The sequence below is a fragment of the Natator depressus genome, chromosome 2 (assembly GCF_965152275.1).
Source record: "Natator depressus isolate rNatDep1 chromosome 2, rNatDep2.hap1, whole genome shotgun sequence".
NCBI lineage: Eukaryota > Metazoa > Chordata > Testudines > Cheloniidae > Natator > Natator depressus.
Window position 1 is genome coordinate 58554368 of NC_134235.1, and position 12624 is coordinate 58566991.

The 12624-nt window shown below is 39.7% G+C and overlaps 1 protein-coding gene across 3 annotated transcripts in view; it reads right to left on the reverse strand.

Annotated features, from left to right (window-relative positions):
- Positions 1–12624, reverse strand: part of C2H8orf34 (chromosome 2 C8orf34 homolog) — a 220104-nt gene that overhangs the window by 39061 nt on the left and 168419 nt on the right. For all 3 annotated transcript variants that reach the window (XM_074944265.1, XM_074944264.1, XM_074944266.1), the window contains exons 9-10: positions 7546–7631; positions 1771–1844 (exon numbers count right to left, since the gene is read on the reverse strand). In XM_074944265.1, coding sequence (XP_074800366.1) covers positions 1771–1844; positions 7546–7631 — 160 coding nt within the window. The remainder of the gene's footprint in view (positions 1–1770; positions 1845–7545; positions 7632–12624) is intronic.

A 12624-nucleotide genomic window follows, 5' to 3' on the forward strand; every position in this document is an offset into this window, starting at 1 on the left:
TGTTTTAATTGTAAGTGTAACTCATTTAAACTATGTTTGGAAAAAACACACAAAAAAGTACCCATTCACATTCCTAGCTATTGTTATAAATCATAGTCTTTAAAATGCAATTAGACACAAAGACAAGATGATGAATGACAAGCAGAGCTCTAAATGAGATATGGGTATATGAAATACACAGTCACATCTACATCTAAAATAATCAATATGCAAGGCTGTAAAATGCTGTAGCCTTTGTTTGATAAACAGATTGAACTATTTTCCTTCCCTGTCTCTTCCCTCCTTCATTAAATTCAATTTTAAAAAATGCTGGCCACGGAAACCTGTCCTCCTCACCCCCTGCTACAATTTTTGCCAAGGTGGAAAAATTAAAAGTGATAGTCATGGTTTTCGATTCAGTAAGAAAAAAATAGAAAGTGAATTTATTACAATGCTTGCTGATAGCTCCATGTGAAGCAGAGCATAATTTGGAAAATTAACAGGTGCCTCAAGCCAACCCACAAAATTCTCCTATTCCTTTGGCTATACATCCCTGTTCCTATCTATCTTACACAGGTGTTGTGAGGCTTAAAATCAGTTCATGTCTGTGAATTGCTCTGACATCACTGGATGTAAGGTACTGTAAGGGCTAAATATTATTTAGTATTATTAGTATTTGTTAAGTGGTTGTATGATCACAAACTACAGAGGTGGGAGGGGTAGCTCAGTGGTTTGACCATTGGCCCACTAAACCCAGGGTTGTGAGTTCAGTCCTTGAGGGAGCCATTTAGGGATCGGGGCAAAAAAAAAATTGGGGATTGGTCCTGCTTTGAGATGATCTCCTGAGGTCCCTTCCAACTCTGATATTCTATGATATGCTAATTCTTAGCAATAGAGCCCTTCTTTCCTTAGCCAAAACAACAACTAAATTGGCTTACTTACTTTTCACTTTGGGGAAGGGATTCATTACATCTTATCTGCATTTAAGGGAGATAACAAAATAGAATTCCTGTATGTGAGCAACACTTATTACTTCATAATATACCAATATGAAGCTTAATTAAGTAAGTTTCTAAACTTCACCAGTAGGAGGCAGTTGTTTACTTTTTAGTTTAGTTTCTGTTTTGTTCACTTGAGAAATACTGTAGTAATTTACTTGGGCATACTCTACTCTCAGTCTTTACACATGGCCACTTTGGACTTCAAATAGTTTTAGCTCTAACTATATTTTCTACAACCTTTATAACATTCTCCTGCATTCCAAAATAAGAACTTTGTTTCAAATTTTATCAGATTTAACATTTCATCATTTAAAAAAAAAATTAATCCGATACTTTAAACAAGTACTTCTTTCACTTTTAATGGTTTCCTAGCACCCAAATATCAAATGGCCTAAATTGTACTGAGAGATATTAAATGCAAATTTCATAACTAAATTTAGAATTAGATTAATTTATTGTCATCAATAAAGCAAAAAATACCAAGCTAGTGAAACAGCTATTTAACCTTCCTTAATAGCAGAGGAGTTGTATACAATGCTTTGGATCCACGTGTGGAACTTCCACTGCTCTCAGTGGTAACTATGTTGCCATTAAGACTTGTATGGTTCCAAGTGTACAGGAAAAAAAATAGTTTCAAGGTAGTATCTCCTGCCCCAATGAAGGAATCAACATTACCACAGAATTCGTCATTCAGGTATTATTTTTCATGTATACCCTTCAGCTTTATATAAAGTCTTATTTCAACAGATTGTTTTGGCAGGTTGGCACATCAGTAATTGAAGATACTTACAGGTCCTTTTATTTGAGATGCACTCTCAAATTCATCAGCATCCTCCATCAGTGTTTCCACCCCAGGCACTGAAGCTGTTCCAAAGAGGTAGAAAAGTAGTAATGTCACATTCATCTAATTAATTAGAGTATAATTAATCTCATAGAAAATGTAAAATCTGTAAATTAACTGCCAGGATGGTAAATGTGACTACAGAACAAGTGTTGGGTTTAAGTTATACTTTGTGTAGATTTTAATGCATGTCTAGGTTTGAGCTCAGTTACTGTGTGTGAATAATGGCTTGGTAGAATGTGGGAGAGTATTTCTAAATGGATTAGGGTGACAAAGAACTAAATATAGCTGCCAAGATGTCTGCAGCTTATTATTTTTATTATTAGTGTAAGCAGTGTCAGGATGAGCTCCACCCTGACATCTGGTGGTGAGGTGTGGCAAGTTGTGGAAAAGAACTTCAGGGGCCGATCTCATTTGCATGGGCACACCCACCCCGCCTAGAATGAGGCCATAGCTGCCCAAACGGTCACTTTGGCTGCTGTGGGATCCCCAGTGTCTCTGTTATTGGGGCAGGAAGAATAAATTGTTATTACCCTGATTATGGGAACTGTGCTGGGAATTGTACTTGGCCTTTTGTTATGATGGAGGGACTCACCATCAACTAAGTAGCACTCGTTAGGCAAGGGTCATGGGTTCCAAAACTCTGTGAATTGAGAGAGGCTGGGGACAAGTATTAATACTTGGTGGCATGGGCCCCTGGGTGAGGGCCTTACATGCTAATTGCACTTCCTCCTCTCTCCACTGTGGAATATCAGAGCTAATTTTGATTTCATTAGAAGTCTAGTTACAGGCTGCTGAGCTCACTTTGGGTAATAGTGCACCAGCACTGAGGCTCCCCTACTACAATCTGAATTCACCAAAGAGCTGAACTGACTAAGAGCTGAAATCACTGAGTGTTGTGTTAAGTAGTGGGGGAGCCTGAAGATATATTGTGGAACAGTTTGTGGGACGGCTGGAGTGCCTTGTGGACAGGCTGGTGGAGCAGTTCGTAGGACGGTGGGAGCTGCTGGTGGGACACGGAGCAGTTTGTGGGACGGCGGGAGCTGCTTGTGGGCCGCGGAGCGGAGCTGAGCGAAGGAGTTCATGGGGCGGCTGGCAGAGCGGAGCTGTGGGGCGGTCAGCTTCAGATCATGTAAGGTGCCTCTTACCCCCGTCCCATCTCCACCCAGGTTGGGAGGTAAAGCTCTGTAGATAAACTTTCAAACTCTGGGGCTGCCCTGACCAGGGACAGAGACTTTTGGGTCATTGGACTTTTGGGACTTTGGGTGATTTGGGGTTGCTGGACTCAAGAACCAAAGGGAAAGGGGCATGCCCCAATTTGCTTGGGGTGGGTTTTTTTTGCTCATGGGTTGTGTTATGAATCCTGTTGGTGGTGTTTCCCCAACATAATGCCACATTGTTTCTCTCTGTTATTAAAAGGCTTTTTGCTACACTCAGACTATGTGCTTGTGAGAGGGGAAGTATTGCCTCTTGGAGGCGCCCAGCGGGGGTGGTATATATTTGTCCCAGGTCACTGGGTGGGGGCTCGAGCAGGTTTGCATTGTGTTATTGGAATGGATCCCCTAGATATTGAACCCGGCCCTTACTGCTGCCAACTCTGACAGGCAGAAGGGTTACATTAGTTTAACTATTAAAACAAAATCCTGCTTGTCCTTTAGTGTGTACAGTAGCACAGTTAAGCAGCTTTAATTTAATCAAACCAATTTAGACTCCCACTGGAGTGCTGTTAAAAGAAAACATCCTTGGAAAACAGAAATGCTAGCAGTCTTAGAGGGTAACATTCAGAAACCTCAAAGTATAAGAATTGTTTTCCATTAACATTAAGACACAAGTGTCATTAGAAATTAAATTATACGCTGAATTCTGCATGGACTTATATCCCACATACGCCTCTGCTTCATTAACTTCAGCCCTGAATTTGGCCATAACAGTCTCAGATGAAATAGTACGTACATGTTTAAAACTAAGCACATCTACCCTACCTATGCTAATAATTAACACCCCTCATTTAAATACTTTTTCCAATACACCAGAATGCCAACCTGGAAATTTTTAATAGATCTACTGTTTACAGGAAAAGAGTTTATAGAACATTCATTATAGCCTTTTTAAACACTCCTGGTTAGAAATCATTTGTTGGTTAATTACATGGAGCAGAAAATAGAAACCAATAATGTATAGGAAGAGGGGATTGTAATTTTCACAACAAAGAATTGTTTGTATAATAAATAGACAGCTAAAGTTGATTAAACTCACTAATTACACTATATCACACAACATAATCTTTACCCCAACACAATAAACCTATAAATACCACATACGTACTGTGTATAGCAACATTTATACTATTTTTCTTCTTTTCAGAGTGTTTCAGTTAAAATTGCCGAAGGAAACAAATTCCCTCCTGTACCTTGGATATTTATGCAGCTAAGCGCCATATCATGAAGAATCTCATTTTACATTATACTTGTATCAACTGCAGCAATATTTTAGCACTAGATGCTTCCCATAACAATTCATGCTCTTTATTTCTTTCACCTTAGCAATTTGTTCTCTAGTACAACTTTTGTATTTGATTCCCCATGAAAGCATGCACTGACTGTAAAGATATGTTTCAATTCAAGATGATATTTTTCATTACAGTTTTCACATTTTGGGCCTGTTCTCCCTGGTTTCATGGGGACTTCTTGCAGAGTAAGGTGCACTTCTTTACATGAGGGGGCCAGGATCACACCCTTTTTAGTTGTTAAGTGAATGCTTTAATTGCTGCAGCAAGTATTCCTCAGTATTCAAGCTGAAAAATCGCAAGCTGGAGGAGGGGGGGGGGTGAATATTGCTTCCCCAACAGCAGATAGCGTTGTGACAGCAATGGGACTCATGTGGTCCTGCTGCAGAGCAGACGAGGAATGCTTTGCAGAGTGTCTTCACCACCATGGACCCCAGCTGGGGACATGCCAAGAAAAGAGCAGAGGCTGGGGTAGTGAATCCATGACAGACCTGTGGAGGATCTGCTTCTCCCCACCCCTAACCTCCATGGAAATTCCTGTAACATAACCTAGGGACACTCAGGCTGTTTGCTGTGAGCAGTATTTGATACTGAGCTATTACATTCCTCTGCTTATCATTTTTAGTGAAGATATATGGTTCCATGCAAAGATAAGAGTTGATTTATAACATTATTACAAAAGTCTTGTATTCTAAAATCTTAATACTGAGGGTCTAATTTTATTCTCTCATTAACATTAGATTAGATCATACATGAATCCATTTAATTCAACAGGGTTACGCTAATGTAAAACCCACATAGTAGAAATCAAAATTAGGCCCTGAATTCTCAGTGAACCTAGTTTAGTGCCTAATGCTGCAGCTTTTACTCACATAAGCAATCCTGTCACGAATCATCACATTGACTTCAGTTGGCTGAATTGCATGATCCTGGATTATTCATGAGTATGGGTTGCTAGACCAGATATTTAGCGAATTCATTCTAAACCCAATACATTCTAAAATGTACAAGAGAAGTATTCCAGATCTAATAACTTAACATCCTGCCCACTATCTAAGTAGCAGATCACTATCCAAAAACAGAGGAATGCACTTTAATTTTGCTAAGCATCAGCACTGTGCTTGTGTATTCTGAATCAATGGTTAGCATCAGCATTTCTCAGTATATAACTCTTCTCTCAGCAGAGAGTACAGCATGATTAGCAGTGATAACTAAGAACAGAAAATAAACTCAAATTACATTGGACAAGCCTGATTTAAAAAAAAAAAAAAACAAAAACCCTAGCAGAAAGGTCTATCTTATGATGCATTCTCATAGGATGTAACTAAAAATTGGAAATGTATTCGAATAGCTCTGCTTAGTATTGTAGGAGTTTTCCAACAGTATTTAAAAGATTTTCTACTGTTTGGAGATGATTGTCACCACATATGCAATACCAACTGCAGGGAAATATAAGATATGCAGAAATCAGGCTGTACTGTAAATATAGTAAAGATTGATCGGCTGGGCAGCTATGAGTTTCATGCCTATTTCTGGATTGTGCCTACTTATGAAAGAGTCATTTTTCAATCAAAATATATTGCTGGTCAACACTTTAAGAAAAAAACGTTTTAAGAAGAGAATATTTTGCCCAGGGAATGCCATATGAGGCAGAACATTTCTGAGAGAGCCCCTTGTTAAAATTTTGGCAGTACATGACTGCTGCCGTCTCTCCTCTTCCCTGGAGGCTGTATTTTTTGTCTATCTGGGTTGTGGGTTGTTACTGTGCAGCTCCTCGCGCACAAGAGGCAGATGTGTGTGGGGTAAGGTGGGGGTCCCTGCCCCACTTGCCTGCCAGTTACTGAGGAAACCTGCTCCCTCCTTCTCTTTTAACTATCTTTGGAGAGGAAGCACAGGATTTGGGGATGTCCTCAATTCCTCCAAATGCCCATCAGATGCAGGAGTCTCCATCCCATAGCAGGAGTGTTTTGTCATAGCGTCATAGACTTTAAGGCCAGAAGGGACGAACATGATCATCTAGTCTAACCTCCTGCACATGGCAAGCCACAGAACCTCATCCACCCTCTCCTATAATAGACCCATAACTACTGACTGAGTTACTAAAGTCCTTGTTGCCCACCTTCTGCTGCTAGCACCATGCATGTCCCTGAAGGGGGCAACTCAGAGTAGCCCCACCTGGCACACATCGCAAAATGTTCAATAAAAGAAATCAACTTTTGGGAAAGACAATATTATCTACAGTAGATTTCAGTTGAGTAAGACATATGCTAATATTTATGGGTCCAATGGAGATATCCTTCTGTGACAGCATGGCAGAGTGCATTATTGTTTTGGGACAAGGGTGTTTGGGCAGGAAGGAGGAGAGCTAACCTCCAAACAAAAGCGTAATTTTCTATTTAGTGACACATACTCAGTTACAAACACTGACACTCACTGTTTGCAAAATGAGGGTGAGGAATGAGGCAACAACTGAAGACTATCCAAATACCAGCAGACGATTTAGGTTGCTATTGTCTCCAGTTATACAGGAGGGCAGACATTCAGTGAAATAAGTAAAAGTAGATTTGTTACAGTCCACAGTAGTTCTGTTTTGTTTTGCTTTTATTACCAGGCTCAAAAATGGCTTAACTGGTGGGTGACTGATAAAATCCAAAAAGATCCACATCAAAGTTGTTTACATCTAGACATTTTGTACCCAAAACTGTTCCAATCTGAGGGGCTACTTCCTTCCCCATGACATAACTGCTGTAGCTGAGATCAGGCTAGACCCCCCCATTGGTATGAAAGTGAGAAGCCTGCTGGCAGAACATTCACAAAAAGGCCCATTTCCACTTTTCCCCATCCCGGCCCAAAATAGCCCAAACTTGTCCCAGGCACACCACAAAGCCCATATGTTGGTGTGGGAATTAGAGGAGGGCGCAGACAGTTGGAGGCAGGATTTCTCTTGGGAGAAAAATGTAGGTTGCCTGCTCACTGCTGATTAGTATGATCTCAATGCAAAACCCTAAATCATAGAAGTACTACTGCTCTTTTGAGCTATTGCATAACTCATTTTTATTGTCAAGGAGGATCAGTGCTGGACAAGCATTCTTTGGTGTGGAGTTTAAATCTAAATGTATTTAATTATTTTTTGACTACAATATATTATTTGACCCCACTATTTCTTCATTATTATGTTTTGCTGTGAAGGGCAGCAGCACATATATTGTATCACTTACCATTGGAATCTGATGCCGCTTGCTCAGTCGTCTGAGACACTAGTGAGACATCCTCTGCCGTTTCTGCCAAGTTACCTCCTTGCAGCCTAAATGAAGAAAAACATGTATGTAAACGTTATGTAATATAGATTTCTGAATTGTTCTTTCTGAATTGACCTGTAGATATGAGACTGGGGTAGTTTATTCCTGGCCATATCCAACCACTTAACATTCCAAATATTAAAGGACAATATTAGCTAGAAAATAGATATTCATGATTCAAACATGCAAACTTTCATTACCCACATTATAGCCTTCTCTGCCCCCTGCTTGAGGTCTCAGTGCCCCGACACCTCTGTGCAAGGAAAACCTGTTCAGACTGGCTAGCAACAAGACTTAGTCCTCCAAAGACTAGAATGGCCAGGAGGAGACACTGACCAATCGGGAGCTAGCTGGCCAAGTTAAGAAGGCTTGCCTGGTTCTTCTCAGGGGGCAGTTCTGAGTGAATGTGGGAAAGAAGAGGAGCTCCTCAGTGCTAGCCCAGAACCCAGGAGCAAGGTCAGAGCCTTGCCTTCAGGCACCACCACTAAGTGCTTTCCTTTGAGTTTTGTTTGTTTATTTAAAGGCACAGAAAGCTAAATTAAGAATTTATTATTTTGTTACTTGACTGTTTCGAGGTTGATGCCAAACTGATGGCACAGCCCACCCTGCTTCAAGCTTCAAGAACTTGTGGACTAAAGCAGGGAGTGCCTGCAGTGCCATGGATGGCCCTGAAGGGGACACTACAGAGTAGCTCCATCTAGCACACATCCCAAAACGTTCAGTAAAAGAAACTGACCCTGGGGAAAGATTCAACTGAAATCTCCCATACATAATCTTGTAAGACTTGTGCTAATATTTATGGGTCCAATGGAGATATCCTCCAGTTGGGGATATTGCCTTCAAATGTCTTGATATGCTACTAAGTGCTTAATGTGAATTTGGGTTTCTTTTATAACCCATTTAAACCAATCAGAAGCATCTCTCTGTATGTATTAGAGAGACAAGGTGGGTGAGAGCTTGAAAGTCTGTCTCTTTCACCAACAGAAATTGATCCAGTAAAAGATATTACCTCACCCACTTTGTCTCTCTAATATCCTGGGACAGACATGGTTACAACACCACTGCATATTTTCAGTTATACTTTTACAGAAGAGAAAATGTGTGTAAAAGCACCTTCTTTTTTCAGTTCCCTATGCTTTCCTCTTTGCGTCTACAGACTGCAATCAGTGTCTCAGCAGCACTTTTTAGGAATAAGTGCCCTTCTTCCTTATGTTTCTAATCAAGTGCTTAGCTGAGTCCCACTGGCCCTCTTCAGGCTCCTCTGAACCCTGAGTCTTGTTTTCATCCTTGGGTAACGATTTGCAGCACTTAATCGCATATAAATGTCAATTATCTATAGTTAATCTTAAATGGAGTGATGTTTATTAGAACATGGAGAATATTAAAAAACAAATTTAAATTGAATGAATTTAGCAGAGTCTAGGAACTACAACGTTCTAGCTCACTGGAACAAAACCTTGAGGTTACAAGCATAGAATCATATCTAATTAAACTCTACAAGAATGTCCCTCTGTCTCTCAGTGCTCACTCCCTCACTCTGTCATTGTCTCACTCTGACCTGGTTAATCCAAGCCATGCTGCTCTTTTTCTTACTGGCTGGTTTTCATTTCCAATCTCAAAGTAATCTGAGGTCATACAGCTATTCACCCTCTCCTCGACACCAGTTTGGCGACTTTGTTTCTCGTCTTGTAACATTTGGGTTGTAAGTTATCTTCTCTTTGTCTATTGTTTTCTAGAAAATAGCATCTTTAGCCATTATTTTAATGATTTTGCCCTTATCACCTTTGTGATAGTTTTTGTTCATCTCATAATGCCCAATACAAATCCATGAAAACTTTCATTTGAAGTTGCTCCAGACGGTAAGAACGTAACATTTAGAAATATCATTAGGGCTATTTAATGGCTTCAGTGGTCTCCAAAACGGAAGCTCCATAAGTATCCCGGGTTCTGCTTCAGCTATTCTCAACTCAAGTGTTTTCCATTTGGAGATAGGTGCATTTTCAGAAGTGACTTTGGTACTTAGGAGCCTAAGTTTCAATAACTTTCAATGAGACGAAGGCTCCTAAATCAGTTAGGCTGAGCTGAGCAAAGATCTGGGCCCCTAGTTCTAGGGCTATAGTAACTTCCATTTCCTGAAGCAGTTGCTCTTCCAATAGGGCAAGGAGAAGCAACATGAGAACAGGGATAAGGATTGATCAAAGACAAGTTTGATTGGTCTTCACATCACCAACCAAATAGCTCTGCTCCTCCTGCCTGAACAGCAGATGAGTTGTCCGCTTCACCCCCTTACACAATGAACTGATTTTGTTCACAAATAGGCCACTTGAGTATTGTCCTATGCTATCTCTTAGGACATATGCCCCATAGAAAGGTACACAAGGTCTCTGCTCAGGACTAAACATTCAGAGAACCATTCCATAGGAGTTTTTGTATGGAAAAATATTGTTTGTCATTATCTGGATTCCATTCCAGCATGCAACAATGTATTTATTTAAATATATCTGACATGTTGACATATATTAAAATGGATTTTCGTTTTGTAAAGTTAAATAAATATACATTAGATTTACCAAACTCTTCTTAAAAGGCTAAAAATCACACAGCTCCTACATATCTTCACTTATTGAGTGCTAGGATTAAACAGATTCTTTTACTGTGTGCCTTTTCCTCTACAGAATGCAATTATTTTGTTGCTACACCAAAAATATTGTCTTTTAAGTGCTAAAATATTTTTCCTTTGTCTTGAGGTCTCCTAAAAAGTTTTTCAAAGTTTTTATTGCCTTCATTTTCGATTTTTAGTGGTTTTGGTAAACACAGACATCATCCTTATACAATATGTTTTAAATTTTATTGTATATCTCAAACTACTGAATCAAACTACACAGTACCTCAGATCACAGCTGAACTCTGTCTCAGTTCCTCCAGGAAGGCATTTCTATCTAATCTACTCTATTTCGTTGCATTTCTAAGCGTTGCTCCCATAGTATTTAGATGCCACACACTAAATTAGGAGTAGCATCCCATTTGAAAAAAGGATCAGACTTGCTACTCCTTTCTTGGTTTATGCTGCTTTCCTGTTGATTTATTCTTGCTGAATGGGAGCTATGTTGCATCACGCTGCAGCCACTATTAGCATGGGAAGCACTGCACAAAGACTTCTGTTAATTCTTTAGGATCTGATACTGCAAAGGCATTGGCATGCATAGACCCTTGATTTTGCATGCAGTTCCACTGACTCTGATTCCACATAGGACTCAAGGTAAAAACTCTTTAGCATAGGGATCTTAAGCCCTGATTCTCTTTGCCCTTCATCTTGCATAGTCTTTTACACCAGTGCAAAGGGGATATAAAATAGTACCAGTCTGATTTGGTAACATTTTACAATCGCTCTGCACTGGTGTAAATGATGACATGGGTGCAGGGCAATGGAGAATCAGGCCCCTTGTCTGCAAAGCATCCAGAAAGTGAGGAACCCCTAACTAGTAAATACTTCTGAAAATTCTGCTTATCTGACAGTGTGTCCTTTTAAATCTAATTCAGGTAACAAGACCTTTCTGAAATAGCTGGCTGCCCTCTGGTGTTACACGTTATTTTCTTTAATGTGGGTCAATACTTGATTCCTAATATCCAATATTTTTCCACATCCACACTATCTGTACAGTGATCTCCTACAGTAGAGGTGATTGGTATAGTTTTGTGAAATCAGCTGCATTTGGGTCTCCGAGAGAGACAAATGTAGATACTTTTACTGTATGTAGGCACGCAATGCCATTTCCTTGGGCCCAGTTGTTGCCTCTGCTAAAGCATGTGGTGGCAGAGGCATTCCTTAAGCACCTTACTCAAACCTTTATCTATCCAGAACCAGAGGATACCAACCTGGTGCTACCATCCCCCTGCCTCTCCTGAGACCAAGCAAAGGAAGGGTTCTGGAAGTTGGCCTGGAGGCAAAAGGGAGTGGGAGTCCCTATTCTCTATGGCAACATCCCCTGGCCAGCCTGGAGATTTCTGTGCAGAAATTACAGTGTTATTGCTATTCTAAACTGCTGTGCTAAGTTTAACTTCTGTGGAACCCCTATGTGGTTGCAGCTGCAGATGATGTAAACCAGGGCAGGATTTGGGCCATAAAATGTATTGAGAAGTTGTAAAAAATTCTGAACTGCAGCATATACAGCAATTTGTATAAATATACAAGAATTATTACTTCTCAGATTATGTACAACTAAGGGCCCAGTCCTGCAGTACTTACTCAAGCAAAAGTCCCAGGGATTCCAGGATCAAGGTTTGCCTGAATAAGGACTATGAGATCAGGCCTGATAGAGTTGCATAAGATACATGAGTATGTACAGGCATGAACGTGAATCAGTGCAATACTGGCCCCTTGCACATTTAGAAAATAAGGTGATATAAAACCAGAAGTAACAATGTTAGCTACATTCCCTCATTGAAACACTTCTATCAAAATCCCCCATGTCCACATCAGAGGAAGGAAAGACTAATTCAAAAATTAAATCCAAGGTTGTAATTAGAGAACCTTTTTATCGAGCACTTTGAAAAACTTCTTTTCATATTCCTAAAAATAAAATAATCTATAAGCACAGTATTATTTGAAAAATAACAGTGATTAATGTAAGCAATAAGACACATTAGTTTTCTTTTAAAATCCAATTACAAAAATATTTCTTTTGACTTCCTATCTTCTGAAAGAGTGATACTTTCTATAAATGTTTCTGACACTTACACAGTATATAATATTGCTGAAATACTGAAAATATATTTGCATATAGATGCCCTCTTAGCTACAGTGCTAATTATTCTCTCAGCATTGACTGACGCACTAAAATTGTAAGTGACTACTTCAAGCAAGACAATCTTTTTTTAAATCTTATCATATAAAGTTTACCCTGCAAAGTGAAAAATTAACCACCACAATCATGGAGGTGACACATAACTGCACACTATAGCCCTGATTCAGCAAAGCACTTAAATCGATGAAATTAT